This window comes from Plecotus auritus (genome assembly GCF_963455305.1).
Source record: "Plecotus auritus genome assembly, chromosome: 8".
Lineage (NCBI taxonomy): Eukaryota > Metazoa > Chordata > Mammalia > Chiroptera > Vespertilionidae > Plecotus > Plecotus auritus.
Genome location: NC_137782.1, coordinates 71,638,351 through 71,663,086, shown reverse-complemented (window position 1 = coordinate 71,663,086; position 24,736 = coordinate 71,638,351). Strand labels below are relative to the sequence as shown.

Sequence of the window (24,736 nt, the reverse complement as noted above, 5' to 3'; positions counted from 1 at the left end):
ACTGCCATGGCATTAAAGTACTCTTTATACAATTGTATCCTGTATATTTTGTCTACAATGTTAGAAGATTCTGAATCCTATTTAAATCTTTTATTTTATCAAGCCATCACCCTATTTAATTTATCATGTGGGTCCTGGTGCACTTCTGTGGGCTGGGGTTCCAACGACAGTTAATATTCAGAGCCTTTGCTATAGTATTTTGATCCCACAGGTCCTGAGGGGACAGTCGGGGTTTCCTCAGTTAAGGTCCCCAGTGTCTCTGGGTGAGGCAGGAGAGTTTTAGGCCTGTGGGAGCAAATAGACGTCCTAGGCCAAGTACTTGCTGCAGAGGAATCCCTCTTACTGGTGACACCCGCAGTCCCAGTGTCTCTAGGCATGGGAAGGAAGTCTCGATCCCAGGTGGTGGGATCCCCTTTGCTGGTGCCACCCAGCTACCCACATGTTGGGTGTCTTCGTTGAGAGAAGTTTCAGGCTTAGTAGGAAGGAGAGCACTTTTCCTGGTCACTTATTATTTGCTGATCAATCCCAACGGATCCCCTTTGCCAGTGGTACTGGGCTCTCCTGGTGACACTGGAAGAACTCCTGTTACCCACATCTTCTGTCTCAGGGTCAGGAGTAAGTGCTGGGTGGGGCCACCTTCTTCAGGTGATTGGAGAAAACATAAGATGCCCTGCCACTGTGCTGTTTCCCTTGTCCTGATGTCACACACCAGTGTGCCTCACTCTAAGCACCTTACAGAGCTGTCTGTTGGTCGCCTTGCATTATTTCTAGGACTTACAACAGTAGCTAGTGGAGGAGAGTGAGGAGATACGAATCTATACCATCTTGTCCAGCCCGGGAGTCTGGGTGATCTTTTTGTAAATCATGCCTTTGTTCTAAACGTTACAACAGTTTGTGATTTCATTCAGAAAAAAAGCCAGTCTTTAAAATGACCTAAAAACCCAATATAATTTACCCTTGCCTCAGTGACCTTTCTGACCTTGTCTCCTAGTGTTGCTCTAATCCCCCCTTTACTCTGCTCCAGTCAAATGGCCACTTTTCTGTTCAACAAACTATCCCAGAAGTCATGCACCTTCACACATACTAATCCTTTTGCCTGGAATGTTCTCCCTCCAAAGAGCACATCCTCCAGCTCCTTTATCTCTGCTCAAAAAACAGCTTTTCAGGGTTGCCTTCTCTGAGTACCTACTTGGCAACTACCACCCCTTCTCTCATTTCTTCCCATCACTCTTATCACTCTCCACAGCATGCCAACTGACTTACTAAGCACATAGGCAGTTGTGTATTTATGTCTAGAAGAATGCCTGACACTTAGTAGGTGCTCAATAAAATTGTGTTGAATAAATGAATGAATAACAGGATACACATTCATATACACAGACCTAAACATCACTTACCATGGTTTAGGAATAGTTACACCAAACTGCTTTGTGGGAAAGAACACACCTGAAAAGAAGTTCCACTAACATACAAAAAGCAAGAGCAGGTGGGATAGTTCCCAGCCAAGTGAACACTCAGAGGCAGTTTATTCCCACCAACCTGTCCTCACTAAATGTAAACTGATTAAGGAAGCTCCACCCTGTAGGTTCCCCTAGCTTGTGTGGACCTTATATTGACAAAGCGACACTCCCCCTGGATGAATTTCTGGTACTACAATAGAATTAGTGCAGCTTCTCACTGAAAGACAAGCAGTCATTCTCCTGACAAACCTTGTACATGAGTTTCAGAAAGAACACTACAATGATAAATACTAACATGGTGCTTTCAAGGTGATAAGCACTGATTTAAACATGTTTATTAATCACTGTAATCCTTACAACACCTTTTAAGGAAGTGCTATTACCTTCTTTTTATTTATGTTAAAATTGAGGTACAGAGAGGTTAAGTCACTTGCCCAAAGTCACACAGCTCACAAATTATAGAACTATGATTCAAACCCAGGCACATGGTTTTCTGAGTCTATACTTTTAACTACTGACTTATACTGCAAAAAAAAACAAAGTTACTTAAATGAGTTCTTCTCCTACACAATCAAAAAAGAACACAACTCATAAGCAAATAAAATGATAAATACTAATAATAATTTCAATTCTTTTCTTTAATTTGAAGCTATCTTCTTGCACAAAAGTTACACTTGTACTCAATTAAATGCATGTAATTAAAGAACCCGAATAGAATCTTAAAAGTAATATATTCTTGCCCTGTCTGGTGTTGCTAGGAAGTTAGAGTGTCAGCTCGACAACCAAAGGGTCATGGGTTCAATTCCCTGTCAAGGGCACTTACCTCAGTTGCAGGTTCAATCCCCAATATCAGTCAGGGTGTGTGTGGGAGGCAACCAATTGATGTATCTCTCTCACATCAATGTTTCTCTCTTTCTTTCCTTCCCCTCCTTCCCTCCCTTCCACTCTCTAAAAAAAAGCAATGGAAAAAATACCCTCCAGGGAGGATTAAAAAAAAAAAGTACCATATTCTCTCCTGGTATTTATGAAGTGTTATACCATATACTAATGTATTAGAATAAAATCTTATCCACTAACAATAGAGGAAGTTAACTCATGTTTGCCACACCAATGTCGGGTTCTACACTGTCATCATTAGAAAGCTAATTTAGCAAAAGTAACATTTGCTGTTTCTGAATGACTATATTGTTGAACTACGTCAAAGTGCCAGTGTGTTTGACCATTTTGACCTCCAGTTTCAAATGGCTCAACCTAATAGATTCAAGGCTCAAATTTTTATACTGTTCTTGAAATCAGTCTTTTCTATTCATGGTTTTTATGTTTTCATAAAGTCAGAGATTAAAGGTCACCTCGAGTCTATGTATGGAAACACCCTTTTAATATAATATGCTTCTTCCAGGTCAGAAAGCAGAAACCATGTTAATGCCCACAGCACAGCCTATTCCCTACTGGTGTATTGATTTGTTTTCCTAAGAAGTTCTAAGCAATTACACTCTTTCTTTCCACCCAGACCTTGCAAGACTAAAAATTTAAATCATTTAAAATAAATCTGCAAATGGCATTATTTCCTATTTCAATTTCTCCACTTCCATTTGAATAAAACTGCGATTTATTCCAAAGTTATAATTTCACATGCTTCCTCTTTCTTACCTCTATTTTTTTTTATCTTGATAGCTGTGGAATTTATCTTTTTTTTAAATTTTATTTTCCATTTTATTGTTGACAGTATTACAAATGTGCCCCAATTCCCCACCCCCTTTTCCCTCCTCCTCCCAGCCCCTGCCCCACTTCAGGCCTTTACCACACTATTGTCTGCATCCATTGGTTATGAATATATGTCTATAAGTTCTGTGGTTAATGTCTTCCCACCTCCCTCCCCCCTCCCCTCTGAGATATGTCATTCTGTTCCATGCCTCTATGCCTCTGGATGTATTACTATGCAGCTATAAAAAAGAAGGATTTCTTACCCTTTGCAACAGTGTGTATGGACCTGGAAAGTATTACGCTGAATGAAATAAGTCAGTCAGAGAAAGACAAACATCACATGATCTCACTCATATGTGGAATCTAATGAACATAATAAAGTGACCAACAAAATAGGTCCAGAGGCATGGAGGCATGGAACAGAATGACATATCTTACCTCTATCCTAAAATAGAGTTTATTACATGTGTTCTGCAAATATCCAAATGTAGCTACTTTAGACTTTGAGATCCTCTTTAATTCATATATATATGAATAAATGAATTAACAAAGTGACAATGATTTATATATATATATATGTGGGGAAATATATACACAGGGAGGTGGGAAGACATTAACCACAGAACTTATAGACATATATTCATAACCAATGGATGCAGACAATAGTGTGGTAAAAGCCTGAAGTGGGGCAGGGGCTGGGAGGAGGAGAGAAAAGGGGGTGGGGAATTGGGGCACATTTGTAATTATATATATATAATTAATTGGAGCAGGCTTCCCTAGCTACAGTCCTCATATACAACAGGGAAGAGCATATCATGCACTCAAAAAGTATGGATGGAAACAGAGGTATCAAGGAACCTCAGGGGAACATAACTGACAATGACCAGTAGAGGAACTAAATCAGTGCCCCTCTGACTGACACTCAGATCATCTTAGTTGAGGCCTTAATATCATTCTTTTAATATAAGAAGCCTCCCTGAAACCTGACAAAGACACAGAGAAATCGCACATGGCTTTTGATTTCCAAAAGATAGAACATTTATTCTCATTTTGCAGTGCCAACCTGGCAAGCAGGACCAGCAGGCTTGTCCATAACTTTGGTTTGGATGACAGTCTTCTTCCACTCAGCCTTCCACTTCTGAGGTTCACTGACATAGCTCCCATGCCCCAGGTTCTCTCTGAGTTCAGGTTCTACTTGGATCAGCATCCCAGAACCCTGGGAGTCTAGTGGATATGCTCATTTTGATAGCTACCAATCTACATTCACTCAGAAGTACATCTGCAACCTGAGACGTTGGCATTCCTTGGAGACCCCAACTTTCAAGTAAATTGGATGCAAAAAGATTTAAAATATGAACCATAAATACCTGAACACCTGTCATTGTTCAAATTCACACACACACACACACACACACACACACACACGCACACACACGCACACACACCTATACATATTTGTTCAAATTTACTAAAAATAGCTAGCAGGGGAGGAGCATTAACTCTGTGTGCTGTGCCAAGTGCCAAATGAATTATCTCATTTAATCCTCACAGATTCCAATAAAGTGGGTGTATTATTCCCATTATGCAGAAGAAGACACTAAAGCTCAGATTGGTAGAATGCCTTCCCCAGAGACACATTTTTAATCCAGGGAGTTGTATTTTAGAGTTCCTGATCTTATACAGGTTCTCTTAAGAAAAGGACAATTATGGAAGTCGTGATCGAATTCCATAAAGCACAAAGAGATGGCAATAAACTGAATGATTTAACCTCAGTGCTCCCCACCCAATATACTTTCACCAGATAATGGCCTGCCTTCCCTTTCACTGCATGGTCTGTTGCCTCGGTCAGATATAAATCTGCTGATGCCTGCATCTTCCCAGAGCACACTCAGCTTAAAAAAAGATGAGCTCAGAATAAGGACTGATCCCTTCCCATGCCTCAGTGACAATACCTACTGAACTCTCCCTCAGTCAAATTCATGTGTTTCTCATCCCAGAAAAAATGCATGTTGTGGCCCAGTCTCAGAGAAAAGATTGGGAATAATTTCCACTTCTCTACTATGGAAAGTTCCCCATAATCATTTTCCAACAATGAAGAATTCTGAGGTTTAATTTCTACTTTCCCAGTGTTCTTACAGATCTGGAATTATTTCTATGTTCTCAACACAAGAATATTTTTAAGAAAAAAAAAGGCTGTATCTGGCACAGAAAAATCACTTCAAAGTCATTTAAGAAGAGAAAAATAGCACAAGAAATGAGATTGATAACAGTAAACTCCTAGCCTTGAAGATTAATTGCGATCCTTCTCTTGTTGCAATTGCCCCCACCAAGCCACATTCTAGAAAACACCCTATGATTTTAAGAGCTATTGCCCTGGCCCCGGATAGCTCAGTTGGTTGGAGCATCTTGCGAATATACCAAGATTGTGGATTCTATCTCTGGTTAAGGCATATATAAGAAGCAACCAATGAATGCATAAATAAGTGGAATAATAGGTAATGTTTCTCTTTCTCTCTCTCTCTCTCATCAATAAAATAAAATGATTTTTTTTAAAGAAAGAAAACAAGAGCTGTTGCAAGGAGGGTGCTTCCTGATGCACCCTGGGTTGGAACATAACTGTACTTCCCCAACAACTCACAGTGATCATTTGCTCATTGAAATCAACCAAGGACTCCAAAGTCTAGGGTATTGGGAGAAACTGCTACATCACAGCAGCATAAGGGCTATAATGTGGGTATATGAAATTGCCACAACTGCCCAGCTAGGGTATTTAGCATTGCCTCGACATTTCAGGAAGGTGAGGAAACCACTGGTCAGTTCTGCCCTACCGAGACACTTTACTATTCCTCTACGATGAGAGAAAGACATTCCTTTTCTGTATTTGATTGCTGTATCAGCCACAAATCCTTCTCTATGGTATCATGCCTCTTTGCAATGTGACTGTGCAGACCTTGCTATCAGAGTTATCATCAATTTCCCCACATTATGAATGATTTTATTAGACACTAGAGGCCCGGTGCACGAAATACATGCACGGGTGGGGTCCCTAGGCCTGGCTGGCGATCAGGGCTTATCAGCTGCTGGCTGCCGGACAAGGGCCTGCCAACCATGGGTAGGGTTGGGGGAAGGGACAGTGGAAGGTTGGCTGGCCATGGGAGGTTGGCTGTGGGAGTGCACTGACCACCAGGGGGCAGCTCATGCATTGAGCATCTACCCCTGGTGGTCACTGCGTGCCATAGCGACTGGTCGACTCATCGTTCTGGTCATTTGGTCGTAACAGTCACCTAGGCTTTTATATATATAGATATAAATGTGGCAAAAGTGCCAGTATGGCCATTTTAATTCTAGGGACTTGAAACTTCCATTCTCTCCAAGAACCCTCTGAATCCACCACAAGAACAAGCCGCCCTAGCCTGTTGGAGGATGAGGGACCCTATGGGCCAGATCCAAGCTAGTTCAGCCACCCCAGCTGCAGTCTCAGACAGGAGAGGCCAGCCCTGATCAGCAGAGCCACACGTCCATCCCACAACTAACTGCAGATGCCAGAGGAACCCAGCTGAAGCAGAAAAATGACCACCTGAGACCACACTAGATTGTCAATCCAAACAGCAATGATCTAAATAAATGATTGCTGTTTTAGGCGCTAAGATTTGAGGTGGTTTGCAACATAGAAAAAGCTGTGTTGGGTGTCCCCAAAACATGTATACACATTTTAAGAGCTGATAACTCATTTAATTTTCACTCCATTTCAGATTTAATAACTGATTTGAAATGATGGGTGAAGCCAGACTAAGCTTTGAACAAAGAAAATTTATCCTAAAGTGTCACTAGATTTTTTTATGGAGGTACATAAAAGATAAAGCGTATGGTATAAAACTGCAACAGTTGATGAACTGAGGGCACACAAATACCAAACAAAATGATTCTTGATATTTGTAATTCCATTGATTGCAGTTATCAACAGTGCCTGGACCAGAATGGTCATCAGTTTGAAAACAGGCATTGACAAAAAAAAGTTATTCATCTCTGTAGATTCTTTTAAATTTTGAAAATGAACTGTATGTTAATAAACACTGACTTTGTAATCACTCAAAGTGCATATATATGGATACCGTGTATTTACCTTATAAATAACTATTGCAGATAATTAAGGAGGAAATGATAAATGGAAAATCCCTCTCAACAGACAACTTAAAATTTAATAAGGGATGAGCAAACATTACTTGTTCTCTTGTAAAAGAGATTTGTTTAAGATATGTTCAACTACACCACTAGATAGTAATATAAACTGAATTAAATCACTTGCATTAATTGTTTTACTTTTTTTTTCTTTGAAATGTCCATGTGATACAGTGGAAGGAATGTTGGTTGATAACCAAGAGAAGAGCTGGTAACTTGGGCTCTTTCACCAGCTGGCTATGCAACTGTGGCAGATCTCCTTCCCTAACCTTCAATTCTAAGGACGAAAAATGAAGGAACTGGGTGTGATTACCTTCAATGCTTGATCCAAATCTAAAAGGAAGGATTTTTATGTCATTTTTGTCTGAAACATTTAGCATTTTTTACCACTATATTTCTACACTGGAATTAAAAGCACTGCATTTATCCCTCCAACTAACAGTCACTATTTTCAATGTGCCAAGCTCCATCCCAAGTCCTAAAGATATAGCAGTGGAGAGGACAGATGTGCCCTAGAAGTGGGCTAGAACATTCTTCTAAGCTTAGGAGAACCAACTGGGTCCTTCTCTTCCCAAATCTGTGTTGAGTGACAAGGTGTTGGTAGCTTGAAATTGAACACAGTGAAAGTACTTACACATGGAAATCGGCAAATGCTAGAAATCATTTTTCCGGGCGAGCCAGCTGTTAAACATTTACTGGGACAACACTGGACTCCTCTCATTGAGTCAACATTCTAATAGGGAAGCTCGACATTACATAACTGTACAAAGTATTTAATTCCAACTGTGAAGAAGTGTGGTGGCTAAACGGGGAAGGGAGACCACACATATTCCAAGCAGAGAGGAAGTACTGTGAAGACTTCAAGCAGAAAGGAATACACTACATCTGACAGTGGAAGAAGGCTAGTGTGGCTGAAACACAAAAAGTGAGGGGCCAAGAGCTTGAGAGGAAAATGTAGGAGGTATGAAGAGAGACTTCCAGGGTTCAGATGGCGCAACTCTATGAAGGGCAGTGCCATTATTAAGGCAGCAGGACCAGGTCAGAGGTGAAGGGAGAAAGGGAAGGATGCCAATCTTAGAAATGTTAGGTTTCAAGGATCTCAGGGACACTGGATGGTGATGTAAAACTGGAAGCCACTGTGTCCAGATGGTAAATGAAGCTATAATTGAAGATGAGATTCTGGTGAGTGGAGAGAGGCTGCAACTTAGTCAGCAAAGTAAACTGAGTGGTTGGGGTGAAGGGAAAAAGTATCAGAGCAAAGAAGTCAAGAAAACAAAAATGTTTCAAGGAAAATGTGGCAATCAACAATGTAAAATGTAATAAAAGATCAAGCACCGAGAGAGCTAAAAATGGACAATATGGCTTGAAATAGGAAGGCCGTTGGTGCCTTTAGAAAGAATAGTTTGGAGCAGTGATGGTACAGGATTCTGGTTGATGTGGATTGAGGAGTTGGTGGAAGGTGTGAAGGGGGCAGAGAGCATAAGGTCTTTAAAGATGTTTGCTGTAAATACAAAGGAGAAAGAAAGGAAAACAGCCATTTTGGGTCTAGAGAGGGTATAGGGTTTTCTTTTAAGAAGAGAGAGGCTTGTCATGGTTAATATTATTGTATGGATCTTATTAAAGGGAAATATTGATAACACAAGAAATAGATGAGATAAATGTCCGTATAAAATTATTGAAAGTCAGAGTTCAAGGTCGAAGAGATAAGGATGGCCTGGGAAAGTAGGAGGAGAGAGCAGCTAAAGACAAAAGCAGGCCTCTGGGCTGGTGGCAGAAAGTAGGTGGGGATGCCTGTTCTCCAGTGTCTTCTCTTTCCTCTAGAAATAGGAGGTCACATAAACTGCTAAGGTTGAGGAAACTGGAGATTTACAGAAGGAGAAGGTGTTAATGAATGAGTAATAGGAAAAGTCAATGGATTTGTATCCTGACAAGCCTGTAATCTTAGAAGTGACACACAGCTTTGCTAAGTCTTGTTCATTTGACCAGCACTGATTAAGCAATTACTGTATACTAGCAGTGTACTAGAAATGCCAGACAGTGGATAAAGATCTTGAATTCAAAGACTTCATCATCTCATGGGCAGTAAAATGAGTTAGACAAAATTAGCACAGGATTAAAAGTGCTAAGGTGAAGGAAACCTTGAGGTATTCTAGCCTGGCCAGCTTAAAAACAGCCTTCCAGGAAAATAAACTGCGCTACAGCTTCAGTTTCCCCAATGAGAAATAGGGAAATCATCCAATTGATTAATTGATAAGATAGTATACACAAAGCACCTTGGCATGATGTTTAAAACACAAAAGTTATCAACACATTCAACTTTCCTTCCCTAGAAAGCTTCCTGGAACAACTCAGACTATTAAGCTAATATATAAAGTTGCCACAAATTTCCATTTTATGCACAAATTTTCACTTTCCCCATGTTTCCCAGGACACAGTCTTCCCCAACGATGGCCAGCACCCATTAAAACTATCCTTGATAGCTCAAGTCCAATGTAGAAAAATATATAAAACAACTAACAATGTCTTTCATAGGGAATTGTAGCCACTGCATACATAAAGATTTCACACATTATATCCCTTCATTTACTTCTCTTTCATGTTTATAGGCTAGATGCAGCAGGATCCTAGATATCTAAGTCCCTGCCTATTTTTTCAATAAATAAATGTTCAGTGTATCAGTTAGCAATCTGGATCCCAAAGGGATAACACCCCATCTTAAAACAGCTTAGACAATGATGTGAACTGATTAGCTAATTGAAGTGGCCTGATCTGGCATCTCAAATGATGTCACCAATGACTTGGTTTGCCCTGGTATATCTTTTGCAGGGTTAACCTAATCATTAGGCTCCCAACGTGGTATCTGAATCCCAACATCTTCACTGATGGGAGAAAAATAAAATCAGGTCCATATAACATCCTTGTAACTCATGATCCAGCAAACGAGAGAAAGGGTCTTTGCCTATAAGTCAAGGACACTTTCCCTCATTTTATTTCTCATTGGCTCTGAATAGACCATTGTTGATCCAATCTCTAAGCAATGACATCCAAACTTCTTTCAGTGATAGAAATGTCCTTCAACTGTACCTGTCCACAGATGGCTACTGAGCACTTGAAATGTGGTTGAAGTAGCTGAGGAACTATTTTTTTTTTAATTAAAATTTAAATGTAAAAATCAGTATGTGTCTAGCAGCTACTGGTTGGTCAAACTAGTCAGTACCCACTGCCTTGAGCTGGGAATAAAGTTAATCCCATTCATTCCACAAAGGAAGTCATTCTGCCTGTTGTCCCAGACCCACCATTTTTATTTCCCAGAGCTTAACAGCCCAATTCAGTATGAACGCTTTGCCAAGGGGTCATTTTTATAAATCTTACCTAGCACAATGCCACATGAAAGTCACATTGGAATAATAGCCATTTAAAGCTCAGAGTGACCTAGGGGCTCACACACTTCAGATGCATATTTCACAGAGATGAAATGGGCTTGGAGCATCAATTACTTTGTTATGGCTTTTATGACCAGGGTCTGGATATGCTGACCTTCAACCACTTTTCCACTGTGAAGTTCAGTCTTTATGTCACAGCATTCAATAAGCCCAATGTGACAGAATCAATTTCATTCCACATGAAGCTTCAGAATGATTAGCTTATTGAAGCTTCTAGTAAAGGATGTTACCAGAGAGGCCCAATATTTTACCCTCAAAAGTCTAAATGAGCTAAAGAGGTCATGTAAATGAGGTAAGCTGGCCTGTTGCGGAATGTGGCCGATTGGATACCACATGCCCTGTCTAAAGCAGGCAGCCAAATGTGACCAGAAGGCTTTGTCCACCAGTGTTGACATGCCTTCTGATTTTTTGAGGAATCCACATTTGTATATGAACTCCACAGATTTTTAAATGCTGGCCACTCATGCTTATATTTTAAGTTGTTATACAGGCTAAGCAAGATCTGTCTGTGAAAGGGTTTAGCCTCTAGTGGTATAGAGTTATAGAGTCTGACCTGAACATTAAAGCCTCAGAGTAGTCACTGGTGCTAGTGCCAGTGCCCATGTGTTCCCAGGCATGCCAACTGACAGCTTCCAACTGCAACCAGGGCTGAGGGCTTTCTCATCCTACTGGTCTGGAGCCCCTCAACCACTGAGGGGCTGGCAGATGTGCTGAGGACATAACAGCCCTGGGGAAAGCTGCCCTCCAACCCTGAGAGGTGGGACCTTGTGGGCAAATATCACAGTTCTTTCGCCCTCCATTGGGATAATTCTGAGGTATGTTTCACGCCGGTCTCCCAGGGCTCCCAGGAGGATGGAACTTCAGTTGCCCAGAGCATAAACCACTGGATAATTCATACTGTATTGGCTGCATTCCCCTTGCCTGTCTTGCTTCCCCACTGCCTTCCACGCTTCCTGAAGTCACCTTCCAAATAAGCTACTTGAGTTTGAATCCTCGCCTTGGGGTCAGCTGCTAGCAGAATCCATCCTACAAACTCCATCAACCTGAAACCGCTTTAGTATTTTGTCTGTTTTGTTTTGTTTTGGTTTCCCTCCAGTAATGCATGAAATACATCAGGGCTAACCTACATAAAAGATTCACATCATCTAAAGTCCCATCCACTCTGGTATTGTGATAGCTCAATATTCACAACATAGTGCTGAGACGGCCACCCTCGCCATAATGAAGCCACGCTACAGAAACAAATGTTTACCTAAAAATAGAATCCATTATGATACCAGCACGACAGTTAATTTCTTAGCATAGCAACTAGTTCTGGCCCATAAAACTTTCATTGAGGCATTCACTTCCAGCAGGTGCACTGCTCGCCACGCTGCATGGCGATTTCCGGGCCCTGGAGCCTCAGTGGGGAGTGCTGCACAGTGACAAAGAGAAGTCTCACGCCAAAGCACTCCCCTCACAGGCCACGCGCCCTATAGAAGACAGAATTGAAAACCGAAAATTCTAATGGGACAAACGTGAATTTTACTACTTTCATATGTATTATGTGGAGTGATTATAACCAGTTTCCTGTCGTGCCTGTATAGGATCTGGCTCTCTCTCATTTCCCTGTGGTTTATGTGTCAATTAAGGAAGGATTCCTACAAATTAATAAGAAATGACATGATGTTGTCATTTAGCAAGATGATATCTGCTTCTGTATTCATAATACAAATTTAAGATATCAAATAAAGTTATATAAAATCGTTTCTAGAACCACATTTGCTTATCCAACAATAAGGCAGCTCATTTAATTAAATATGGAATTCAAATAGCAACTTAGTCTAATTGAGGATCTAGAAAAACATAAACACAGAGGTTAGTCAACAGGGCTTGAATGTGAGGACATGTTCAGTAAGGATATAACAAAGATCTAATACCCAGAACATTCAGGGAATAGAAATTAAATACATTTTCATTAACTGAATTTAACAAAGACATCTATTTTGATTCAATCTTAGACATTGAGAATCTTCCTTAAAAAGCTAGCAATTTCCTGCCTTCCTAAGTCCAGTATAGGGACTATTATTTATCATAGCCAGATAATTCAGAGTCTTGCTGGACCTCTGGGTGCTCAAGCTGAGAATTACTCCCGATAGAAATGAGGCCACAAACAGGAAAGGCAGAGTGAGCACATCCTCTCAGGAAGTTTACTGAATTAATTTGTGATGTCAGCTTGCTTTCTATTAGTGTTCACCTTGGCAGCACATTAGAATCAAATGAGAGAAGCTTTCAAAAAAAAGTCCAAGGTCCTGACCACACCACAGAGCAATTAAATCTGACTCCCCCAGGGCTGGGCCCAGGCACGAGCACTCTTTTAAGCTCTCCAGGTGATCTCAAGGTGCAGCCCAAGCTGAGAATCACTTCATACTGGTTGCCTCTTCCTCACAAATGTAATATGTTGACTGAGGTTTCTTTTCAGACAACTCTCGGAGAAATATCTGGCAGGGAAATTTAACTTTACACATTAACCAGGTTCTTTAAAAAGCAAAAAGTTAAGAACCAGGACACTCAGCCAGACTGTCTGGGTTCTACTCCTGCCTCTGATATTAACCAACTGGATGACCAGGATTCAATGTGCTCACCTGTAAATGTGGATAATAGCCCTGTCCTCATAGGCTTATGGAAATGATTATGTGAGTGAGTGAGTGTGTACATATGTATTAGAATAGTGCCTGGCATGCAGAAAATACCATATGTGTATTTGCTATTATCAGTGATGATGAAAATAATAAAAACAATAATTTAAAGGTATGTGCAAATTGAATTAGAGCATGTTCAAAGTTTGTGTTTTTGCCTTTTTAATTTTAAACAAAATAAACAATAATAAAATATGAAAAATGGACTAATCTTTTTTTTTACTTTTTTATTGCGATAGAAGCGTAAATTATTCAACTGTCCATCCAATATTTTGTTTATAAAAGCTTTTTTGTTTTTTTATTTTTGTTTTTAAATATTGTTATTTTTATCATTATAGTTGACATATAATATTATATTGGTTTCAGGTGTACAACCCAGTGATTAGACATTTAAACGAAGTAATCAACCCAATAAATCTAGTACCCATCTGACACCATCCACAGTTATAACAATACTATTAACTATACTCCCTATGCTGTACTTTACATCCCATGACTGTTTTTACAACTGGAAATTTGTACTAACCAGAAGAGAAAAAGAGACTTATCTTGCTGATTAAATATAGAAAGAGCTTGACAAAGACCCCATCAGTAAAGTCAAATAATCTTGGATTGGCAAGAAAATGAACTGGAGAAAAAAACAAACATGCTCACTCTCTCTACATCTGTAATTGAAACAAAGGAACATGACATTATGTCAATACCAAGTATCTGGGATTTTTATTCACAACAAAGCAATTGGGTTTTCCATATAACAGGAAGTCAAATTATGAACAATGGCAAAATGTATTTCCGGGACACACTCCTCCAATCCACTTTCTCAAACTAATTTTTGTATCAAAGGTACAAATATCCCATTATGACAGCTCCATAGCATGGAAAGCATTTAATATAATTTCTCCCATAAAACTGGAAATAGCTAAATGTAAGCAACTAAAAAAACTGAGGCATAATTTTGTAATTAAATTACACAGGGGTGAGCAAGAGTATGTTTACAGTTGTTCTTATGGAAAAAGACATGTTCTTATGGAAAAAGACTATGAAGATAGCTTTAACTCTGTGTTGTGCATGCTCATAACTATAAACCTACTTTTGCCCACCCTGTATTAGCAGTAATCGATTTTGAATTAAAGCCAGGGTATTAAACATTTCTCAACTCTGCTTACAATGTATTCATATGAGCTTTGTTGTTGTTCTTCACACAGTGAAGTGCTATGATGATGACATGAAAATCATATCAATGCACTTACACCCTATAAATTATTCCAAAGAAACTGCAATGATGCCATTTCATTATGTCTAATTTCACAATGCATTCCAAAAGGTTACACTTCAGTAAAAAATTCTACTAAAAAAACATGAATCCCAACCTCCAAGAAGAACTTTTGAAATATTTAATTTTAATAACATTCCTTGATATGCTGCATCTATGTAACCTAAGCAATCGTAACATTTGGTTTTCCTACAAGAGCTGGAGTTTTCAGGCAAAAACTTTGGGGCCTATGCCAGTGAAAAGAAGGTCGGGTTAAGAATAAATGGAGCTTAAACTGGAAGTGGATTTGATGAGGAGAGATTTGTTCCTCAGCAATTTGACAGACTACTGACCATCTAAATTATGCAACAAAACACTAAAAATTTAATCTCTAAGGATCTGGTACGTGTGAAGGAGAGGAGGTGCCTGATGCCAATATAGCTGTGATAACCCTAAAGTGTTATCTTAGGAAAAAAGACACAACCAAGGTATAGTCCAATCCTTCCTGTGAATAATGTCATTTTCTCCTATCCAAGACCTTTAAATCATCTCACAGCTTATTCCAAAAGATTCTTCAAATTCCCAAGGGTCCAAAAAACTTTCACCTATGATGGAGTATTTAATAGAGAGTTATCCTAAGAAGAAAAGTCTTCTAAATAATAAATCCCTTCTTTTGCCTTCCATGGCTCTGTTCCCAAAACATTATGAAAGACATAAAGATCATATCTGCCCAAACAGACCTAAGCTTCAATGCTTTAAATCAAAGCACAGGTTACACAGGAAACAAGTCATATTACCTTAAGAAGAAAAAAATAGGTTTAAAAGTGTATGCAAACAGATGGTCAGTTAGCTTTCAAAATAGCACATCTGTGGTCCCTAACAATTAGCTAGGGACTAATTGTTTAGTCAGAGACAAATTGTTTATTATATACCCATAATAAAAGCCACCTCAATGGACCTTGAGGGCATTATGCTAAGTGAAATATGCCAGACAAAGAAAAAAAAATCTACTTATGGAAACAGAGAGTAGGAAAGTGGTTGCCAGAAACAGGAAGGAGTGCAGGGGATTGCAGTTTTGATAAAAGGATACAAACTTTGTTATAAGATGAATAAGGTCTAAGAATCTAGGGGTATAACATGGTATCTATAATTGATAACACAGTATTATATGTTCTCACACAAAAACAATAACAAATATGTGAGGTGATGGATGTGTTAACGAGATGGGGAGAGGGGAAACCTTTCACAATGTATATCCATATCAAATCTGTACACTTTAAATACCTTATAGTTTTATTCGTCAATTAAATCTCAATACACATGAAATTTTAAAAATTAAATTATCAATTTTTAAAGCTACCACAAAGGGCTGAGAGTTTACAAATTGCCAGGCAAGACACTTTATGTACCACATTTAGCAACAAGTCTAAAGAGTAGTTCCTCACTTTACTGATGATGAAACCGAAGCTTACACTGTTGAAGAGATTCTCCAGGTTCCAGTACCTCTGACTAAGGAATCCTTCTAATAGCCTCAATTAGGGGACATCTGTATTAACTTGTCAAGCATTAAGTACCTATGCATGGATACTAGTAAAATTCATTTGTTTTAAAGGTTGTTCCAGGATACATCAGGAGTGGAGAGTCAATACTTCAGGAAGGGAAGGAAACCCATAAAAGGTATGTTTTCAAGCCAGTTACCACTTTTCCCACCGGAGAGAGCTAGGAAAAGACATAACCCATCTCCTGTTGAATTTTCCCACCAAAGAGATGAGGGAGCTGTGGTATTTACTCATCAAACTCCTTGAGTAAGGTTGGGTGTTAATTTCCAGGAACTTCCCAGTGGAGAAGTGGGTAGCAAAATGATCTCTAAATGGCCTGAAAAAGCACAGGAATGAATGCTGGCCACTAGGTTCCTACTTATGGCTTCTGGAGTACCAAAGACTTCAGTGTGGATTGCATGCTGTGTCTGCTCTAGCTATTAATTTCTTCAAAAACTCAGGGAGGGGAAAGGAAAAGACTTAGGTCTTAGATGCTACTGGTTAGTTGGCAATGATTGGTGTATGTTCCAAGCCAAGCAACAATCCCAGTTCTTCAAAGGCAATCCTCACATGCATTTTGCTTTTTTCTCAGGTAATTTTAGTTATCATTTTAGGCTTTCAGTGAAGCTACCAAATAAAAATGAATAGAGTTCATCTTAATTTATAACCCCACCATTACACTCAAGCGACTGTTCAGTGCCCTACCCCACTCATCATACACAAGGAATGTCAACATTGATGTTTTGGGGATCTACTAAAGAAGAGTGTCCAGAAGAGGAAGCACCATTGCTAAACCATGATTAATGGAAGGGGTGGTGCCAGGTGGTTCTTTTTGGAAGCCAGATGAATTTTCTCATAGGATATTCCTAGATTTTCCCATAGAAGTATATAATGCATTATTCAAAATATTATTGAACTCTGGACTCCTATGCTGAAATATGTCAGAATGGCTTATGTAAATATTTCATTTTTAAACTTTGCTTTTGAACTCTGTAAAAAAAAAATGTAAGGTTACCATAAGAGAAGCAGTCTATAGTTGCTATTAATAGAAACTTAGTCATTGCTCTGTACAAGGATCCCAAATGGTATCTCACGTCAAAGCAAAGGCCAGAACAAGATGGCAGACGCAGCAGATGGGAGAGCCCATGGCCCCTGTCCTGACTTCCCAGAAATGACTGAATATGCAGGTGTACATTTAGGTCTACAAGCTATAATCATGGGTAAACAGGAAGGGTTGCACTTGTTGAATCAAAAAGTATGAAAGGCAGAAGATAAATGGAATCAAAATGAAATAGGAAATGACATCAATGCTCAAAGGCATTAAGACATAGGAGCGGCCCTAACCAGTTTGGCTCAGTGGATAGAGCATCGGCCTGCAGACTCAAGGGTCCCAGGTTCGATTCCAGTCAAGGGCATGTACCTTGGTTGCGGGCACATACCCAGTAGGGAGTGTGCAGGAGGCAGCTGATCGATGTTTCTCTCTCATCGATGTTTCTAACTCTCTATCCCTCTCCCTTCCTCTCTGTAAAAAATCAATAAAATATTTTTTAAAAAAGACATAGGAGCAAACCTATGGGCCATCAAACCAGGTGGTGCAGGTGTCAGCATTAAGAGTGAGATGGAAGCATAACTGAGATCAACCTGCCATCCCAGCTCCTACGTCCCATACCCACCACACCCTGAGCTAGAATAAAGACACAGGAGAGGGTGCTGTCATAGCTAGATCTAACCAACCACAAGGCTACCCATTTAAAGAAATCAAATTTAGAGCCTCACCTCAGACCAGTCCCCAAAATACATGATGTGATTGCCATAGTCTGAATGTTTGCCCACCACCCCCATTCATATGCTGAAAACCTAATGCCCAAGGATGGCATTAGGAGGTGGGGCCTTGAGGAGGTGATTAGGTCCCGAGGAGCCAGTCCTTACCAATGGAAATAGTGCCTTTACAAAAAAAGAGTCTCCTGGGGGATTCCTAGCCCCTTCCACCAGGTTAGGGTGCAAGGAGAGGTCTGCACCAGAAGAGGGCCCTCACTGGACCCTACTGGCACTCTGATTTTGGACTTCCAGCCTCCAGAACTGTGAGAAATAAACAACTGTTGTTTATAAGCTATCCAGTCTATAGTATTTTGTTATAATAGCCCAAATGGGCTAAGTTAATTACACATGGATTAAAAACCCAAATTAATGATATAATGAGGATATAATGCATAAGAAAGGCCTAAATAAAGCAAAAAAGGGAAAAAGGTTAAAATGTGAATATACCAAAGTTGAAAATGTCAAGGCATATTTTGTCATGCCTAAGGTAAAAGTTAAGAAATTCCAAGACAAGCCACAGACAGGAAGAAGGTATTTGCAACATTTATAACAGCTGAAGGAATAACTTCTAGAATACATAGAGAACTCTCAGAACAGGCAAGGGATATAGTAGGTAATTCATATAAGAAAAAAGAGAAATGGCCCATAAATGTATGAAAACATACACAGCTTACTAGCAAATCAGGCAATAGTAAATTAAAACAGAGGTACAACGGGTGTAGCAGATTGGCAAAAATTAAAATGATTCTTAATAGTATTGATGGGATTTAAGGAAACAGTTCCTCTTACGTAAGACTGGCAGGATTATAAAATGGCATAACTATGAAATAAAATTTAGGATATGTAGAGCCTTCAATCAGCAATTATACTTCTGAGAATTTACCTCAGGGAAACCCTGGCCCACATACCCAGAGAGGGGTACCCAAGGCTGGGTGTTCTTATAGGATTGTTATCTGCAGCCCCAAATTAAAAACAAACACCAACAGACCAAGAATGAGAAATGTTTTCTGTTAAACAGAAGTTAGTAATCTATCCCATGGTATATGATAGAGCAATTTAAAAGAATGGGGTAGATACACATGTACTTACATGAACAGTTCTCTAAGACAACTGTAAAGTGAAAAGCAAGTTTGTGGATACAATTAGAACAAAATGAAATATTTCCACAGTTAATGCATGTGCAGCTTCATTTAAAAGACGCCTGGAAAGATAGCATGAAGCTGTTACCAGTATTAACTCTGGAGAGAGGACTAGGATTGGGATCAATGGTGGGCAGGGTGAAGGACATATAGACTGCTTTACTCTCTTGCACGAAGAACATATTGTCTGCAAAACTGAAAACAAATAAAATCTGTAACAAGGAAAAGAGAAAGTAGTTGGAGTCGTTCATTTAAAGTGTGTATCGTTCCTCCCATTTCTCTTTAACTTAAAGATGTGTTCTGCCCCTCCCCGAACTCCTGCTTTAGGGATACAAGGAAGAGTTTACTGAACTATATTGAACTTCCTGGATCTGAACTACGTAGTGACTAGTTTTATTTTTGCACCAACCTTGGCACCGAAGCGGGGCATCGAGTTGCAAGGCAAAGGTCTACTTTGTTTCGTATTCTAGCAGGATAGGTTTTTATTAGCTCTTTAACATTGACCCCTTTCTTTCCTTCTTTAGCTTGTCTTCCAAAATTGTGACGCAGATTCTCCTTGTGGGTCACATGGTTTTGATGGCTGACCCTTCTTGTGTTGGTTTCTGGTCCCAATATGGATGGCATAGCTCCAAAGAAAAGGCACAGCCTAATGAGGGCAACCTCTTAAGTACTCGAGCTGGGCAGGAGCCCCTTCTTGCCCATGGTTATAAATCAACTGATCCTCTTCACATAACACACATGGACACAAGAAAAAAAAACACCAGGCTTAAAACATCATATTCAGAAACTCGTTCTTGTTCATTACAGTCAATAAGATTTACAGAGCTAACAATAAAAAAGGAAAGAATAATGAAAATTAAGTATATAGTGGGTACAAAGTATAAATAGGTATCCCGTAAGATGGTGTGCATATTTATCTCCTTCTACCAATCCCAAACATGCTCTCAATGTTTCACCAAAGCTACCTAAAAATCACTGGCTAGCTCTGGCTTTGAATCCCTAAATCTATCATCTGAGCTGCCTGTCTTCTTTGCCACCGATCATTTTGTATGGTGACAAACCAAAGGAGGGGTTAGGGAAAGGAGCATGTCATTGTCCCTGAGGGCGAAATCAGTGGCTTATGATGAATGGGTGGCTCTACTCAATGGTATAAGGTAGCCATGATGGGAGAGAGGACGTGGGTAAAATGTTGTGTAAAATGTTAGGATTTTCCTCCAGTGCTATGAAAAGAAAGATCTTTTAACAATATTCTTTACCAAGAGCTTCCTAAAGCCACTCAGCTCGCCTCCCAGCAGACTAGGCATGTTTACTAATCAAAGCATTTCAATACAGGCTTCATGGACAAAGGAGAAAGGCTTTGGGAAGAAGCCAGAAGGGAGAAGGGAGGTATAATACACTAAATACCATACAAGCTTCCAAATGAATGGAGAACACAGTGTGTAAAATGAAGAGATAGCCTGGCCAGCATGGCTCAGCGATTGAGCATCAACCTATGAACCAGAAGGTCACGGTTCCATTCCTGGTCAGGGCACATGCCTAGGTTGTTGGCTCAATCCCCAGTGTGGGACATTGATTCTCTCTCATCACTGATGTTTCTATCTCTCTCTCCCTCTCCTTAACCTCCCTGAAGTCAATAAAAATACATTTAAAAATAATAAAATAAAATAAAATCAAGGGATGAACTTCAAACCCCTTTTTTTCTCTGATATATCATCCCTATAATACACATGATAGATTCACATCACTAGCAGTAATTGTCAGCAAAAAGTATTTTTTTTTTATATTTTATTGACTTTTTACAGAGAGGAAGGGAGAGGGATAGTTAGAAACATCGATGAGAGAGAAACATCGATCAGCTGCCTCCTGCACACCTCCCACTGGGGATGTGCCCGCAACCAAGGTACATGCCCTTGACTGGAAACGAACCTGGGACCCTTCAGTCCACAGGCCAACACTCTATCCACTGAGCCAAACTGGTTAGGGCAGCAAAAAGTATTTTAAAGAAAGTGGGCCTCTAAATAACACTGTGATTGTACCATTCAGCTGGTACCTTCTAATGATCTTATGCAAAATACATGGACTAAAAGCTTGGGGTGCCATCATCTGTGAGCACCACTTATTTCTTCTAGCATACAAATTTGCTCTGCACCACTCAGAGGAGTTCATCTCTAGAAAGGGATGTAGCGCTCCTCCGGTTTCAGGGCTGGGCTTAAAGCAGAAGAACACGGCAACCTTGGAAGCACGGAAAGTTTAATTTTTGTTCTTAAATCCTTGCATTTTCGTGTTACTGATATATGATCACTGACAAAAAAATAAACCTCCAACCTCTAATATATATGACTAAAGGATGATTTTGGGTACTTAACAAGTGAAAAATAAAATCTGCCATCTCTTGGCTAGAACTGTAAGATTAATATCCATGAAAAGAAAGGCAATAAATAGATAAAAGAAATTGCTACCTCATTCTTTGTTTTAATTGGTCATAAACAGTCTGACAACCAAGGAGAAAAAAAAGTTCAGTAGATAAACGTGAAAGAAATGTCCCCACATATGAAAATAAGTATGAGTCAACATACGAGAACAATAGAGATGCATCAAAGAGACTTAGGCCCTAAAACCTTTCTCTTTCTTAAGCAAAGAAATATTTATGATTGGTCTTAGAGGGCAGCTTAGCTGACTTGCCATGAATTATTTAAAAATCCCAAATACCTTCTGTTGCTTTTATAGAAGCTTGATTTAACAGTTGAAAAATCAAACTGACAGTTTAGCCTCTCACACAAATACCCAAACTTTTAAAACGCTCTAGGCATTATAAACATATCTTTCATGAATATAGTTTCAACACTCCTAAAAATAACCTTTAGGAGGAAAAAGAAAAACACAACTCTTTCAAGCCATTGTTTTATACATAACAGCAGGAAACCAAACAGCACGTCAAAGCCAACGTGATTAACACACTCAGCAATAAACATGAACATTACATAGAAAATCTTACTCAAATACATTTTTTGACATTAGCTTGGGGTCTGTGACTTAGCCCCCCAACATCTGTGGCCACAGATGATTTCAGGGAACCCATACTCAAAAGGGAACTGCAGGGCCAGCAGGCTAAAATCTGCCTTAGGATGATCGGTAAGAAGGCCATTCAGGACTGGCCTTGGGGACCAGATATTACTTTCCAGCACCCTAAGTGTTTCACCCAGACTCAACCCAGACCCCAAACACATCACAGCACAGGGCCAGTTCCACACTGCTGCTCACAGGTGAAATCTAGGTTGTCCAGAAAGCAGAAGGTGAGACAGACAAACTATGAGTATAAGGACCTAATGTAGGGATGTGAAAAGGCTCATAGCAGCTCATAATTTGGTGCCCGGTATGCTATTGGGTTCAATATGTATTTAGCACTCTCCATAAAGCTGATCCCATCTCCAAATATCAGAGCCAAAATATCCTATGATCTGTGCTCTCCTAGGTTCAAGTACAGAACTGTAGCATTGTCTCTTGAAGTAATAACCACTTTCTATGAATATTCTGGTCTAACTGCCCATTAAACGCCAAGTAAATATTATGATCTCTGGACACTCTACTTTTAATAATTCAATATGAAATAATCTCAATTGGTTTCATAATAAATGAGATTTTAAATTTATGATATGGTGAACAGAAAGCTAATGTGGGAAGAAATTCCTGAAAAATTAAACAGGTAGGCTAAAGGAATCTTATTCTTGGTTTTCTGAACAAATGATCAAGGCCACATTCCCGCTGAGGCCAGGAGAACCCTTAATAAGCAGCAAAGAAGAGAGGGAAGAGAAAGAAAAGCCAAAGTTATAGACATTAAGATCAAAAGTGTTTTCTCATCATTTTTCTTCATTCTTTATGGGTAGAGTTGGAGAAAGGACTTAAATCAGTAATACTGGATAATTTTCTTCTACAACAAATGTAATTCACATTCCCATGTTCTTTTCCTGAAAATTATCAATTGTTCTAGGATTTAGAACATCTAATATGTCAGACTTGAGTCCTTGGAAAATCCTAAAATATTTCGATACTGGATATACTTTTGAAGTAAATTCTTTAAATAAGTTACAAAGGGTCATCTATGAAATAGGTATACTTATGCAGATAACATAAATACCTTGCAAATCAGCAACCAATTGGATAATGTAAGAAAGACAAATATTACTTCTTACCTTGTTTTGATCTGTCCAGTAAAAGAAAAATCCCTGAGGGTCAGACCTCAAAATAATTGGAGTGACAATAGTGGAGTCCTAGAAATGTCAGAAAAAAACATGTATATCAATATATATGGCTGGGAAAATCCTACCCAGAAGTTACATACAGGTAATAATTATTAAGAGTTTCTCCAAGGTCATCAATTATTAATAAAAATTTCAAAAAAGTTAGACATGACATGTCATGTCATAGAATTATTAATTACATAACTGAGGTACTTAGTAACAATCAGAATATTTGGATATTACTTGTAAAGGAAAAGTCCAGGAATGCATATATTTATTTATTAAGGACAAGATTTTTTTTAAGGCATTGGCGTGTTTTCTATTAAAAAGCTGCACAGACTGACAGATTTTAAGGGAAGAGGGCGGGGGTGGGGCCAGCAGAGAATGCCCAAAGAACTTATATGCATATATGCATAATTCATGGATACAGGCAACAGTGTGGTAAAGGCTTGAGATAGGGCTGGAATCAAGTGGAGCTGGGCAATGGAGGGAAAATGGGGGACATCTGTAATACCCTCAAGAATAAACATAAATAATTTTTTAAAAAGCTATATTTAGTTTTCCAAATAATTTTAACACTACACATCCTTATATATTTTATATGAATACAATTAAAATCAATGCTTGAGATAATATTTTAAAATACATTTGTATTGTAAAACTATTTTTAATTGTGCTCAAGAGAGTAGACATAGCATTTGGGCATTGCTGTTTCCAAGATAGGAGTAAATAAGGCATCTTCTACATATTCATAAGGTTATACACAAAATTGTTATAAATTTAAATTTGCCAGGATAAAAGAAAACATCATAGACAAATTTAAAGCATGCATATTATAAAGCAAAATCTGCATGCTCTGTAATTATAATATTAAACATTTCTAAAATCTGTGTTCTTTCCTTTTGGCAATTTTCAGAAAGGCATACCATCTGCACAAGAAAACACATGCCATTGAATATGGATTTTTATAATGAAATACTTAGGCCTTTGCAGGAACTGCATTTTTTAAGAGACATAAATTACCAGTTTATTTCAAATTTTGCATATGCATTATAACTATGATATGTCATATCCTTTATCTGATCAACAGGACTTGTAATGAAAATTAGAACATGCAGAGATAATCTGGGATTCTTTTCCAGGTGGGATAAAGTACATTGATGGTTTTAGTCTACATGGTAAATTTTATTGCAAGAGCCAGGTTATAGAGGCTCTGGGGTTCAAATTTCTGCCTGTCCCATCTTGGTGCCACATTCTACATATCCACAACTGAAAAAAAAATGAGAT

The 24,736-nt window shown here is 39.0% G+C and overlaps 1 protein-coding gene across 2 annotated transcripts in view; it reads right to left on the bottom strand.

Annotated features, from left to right (window-relative positions):
- The window catches only part of PLCB1 (phospholipase C beta 1), a 660,162-nt gene that overhangs the window by 622,176 nt on the left and 13,250 nt on the right, over positions 1 to 24,736 (bottom strand). For both annotated transcript variants that reach the window (XM_080685590.1, XM_080685589.1), the window contains exon 2: positions 23,402 to 23,479. In XM_080685590.1, the coding sequence (XP_080541716.1) occupies positions 23,402 to 23,479 (78 nt within the window). The remainder of the gene's footprint in view (positions 1 to 23,401; positions 23,480 to 24,736) is intronic.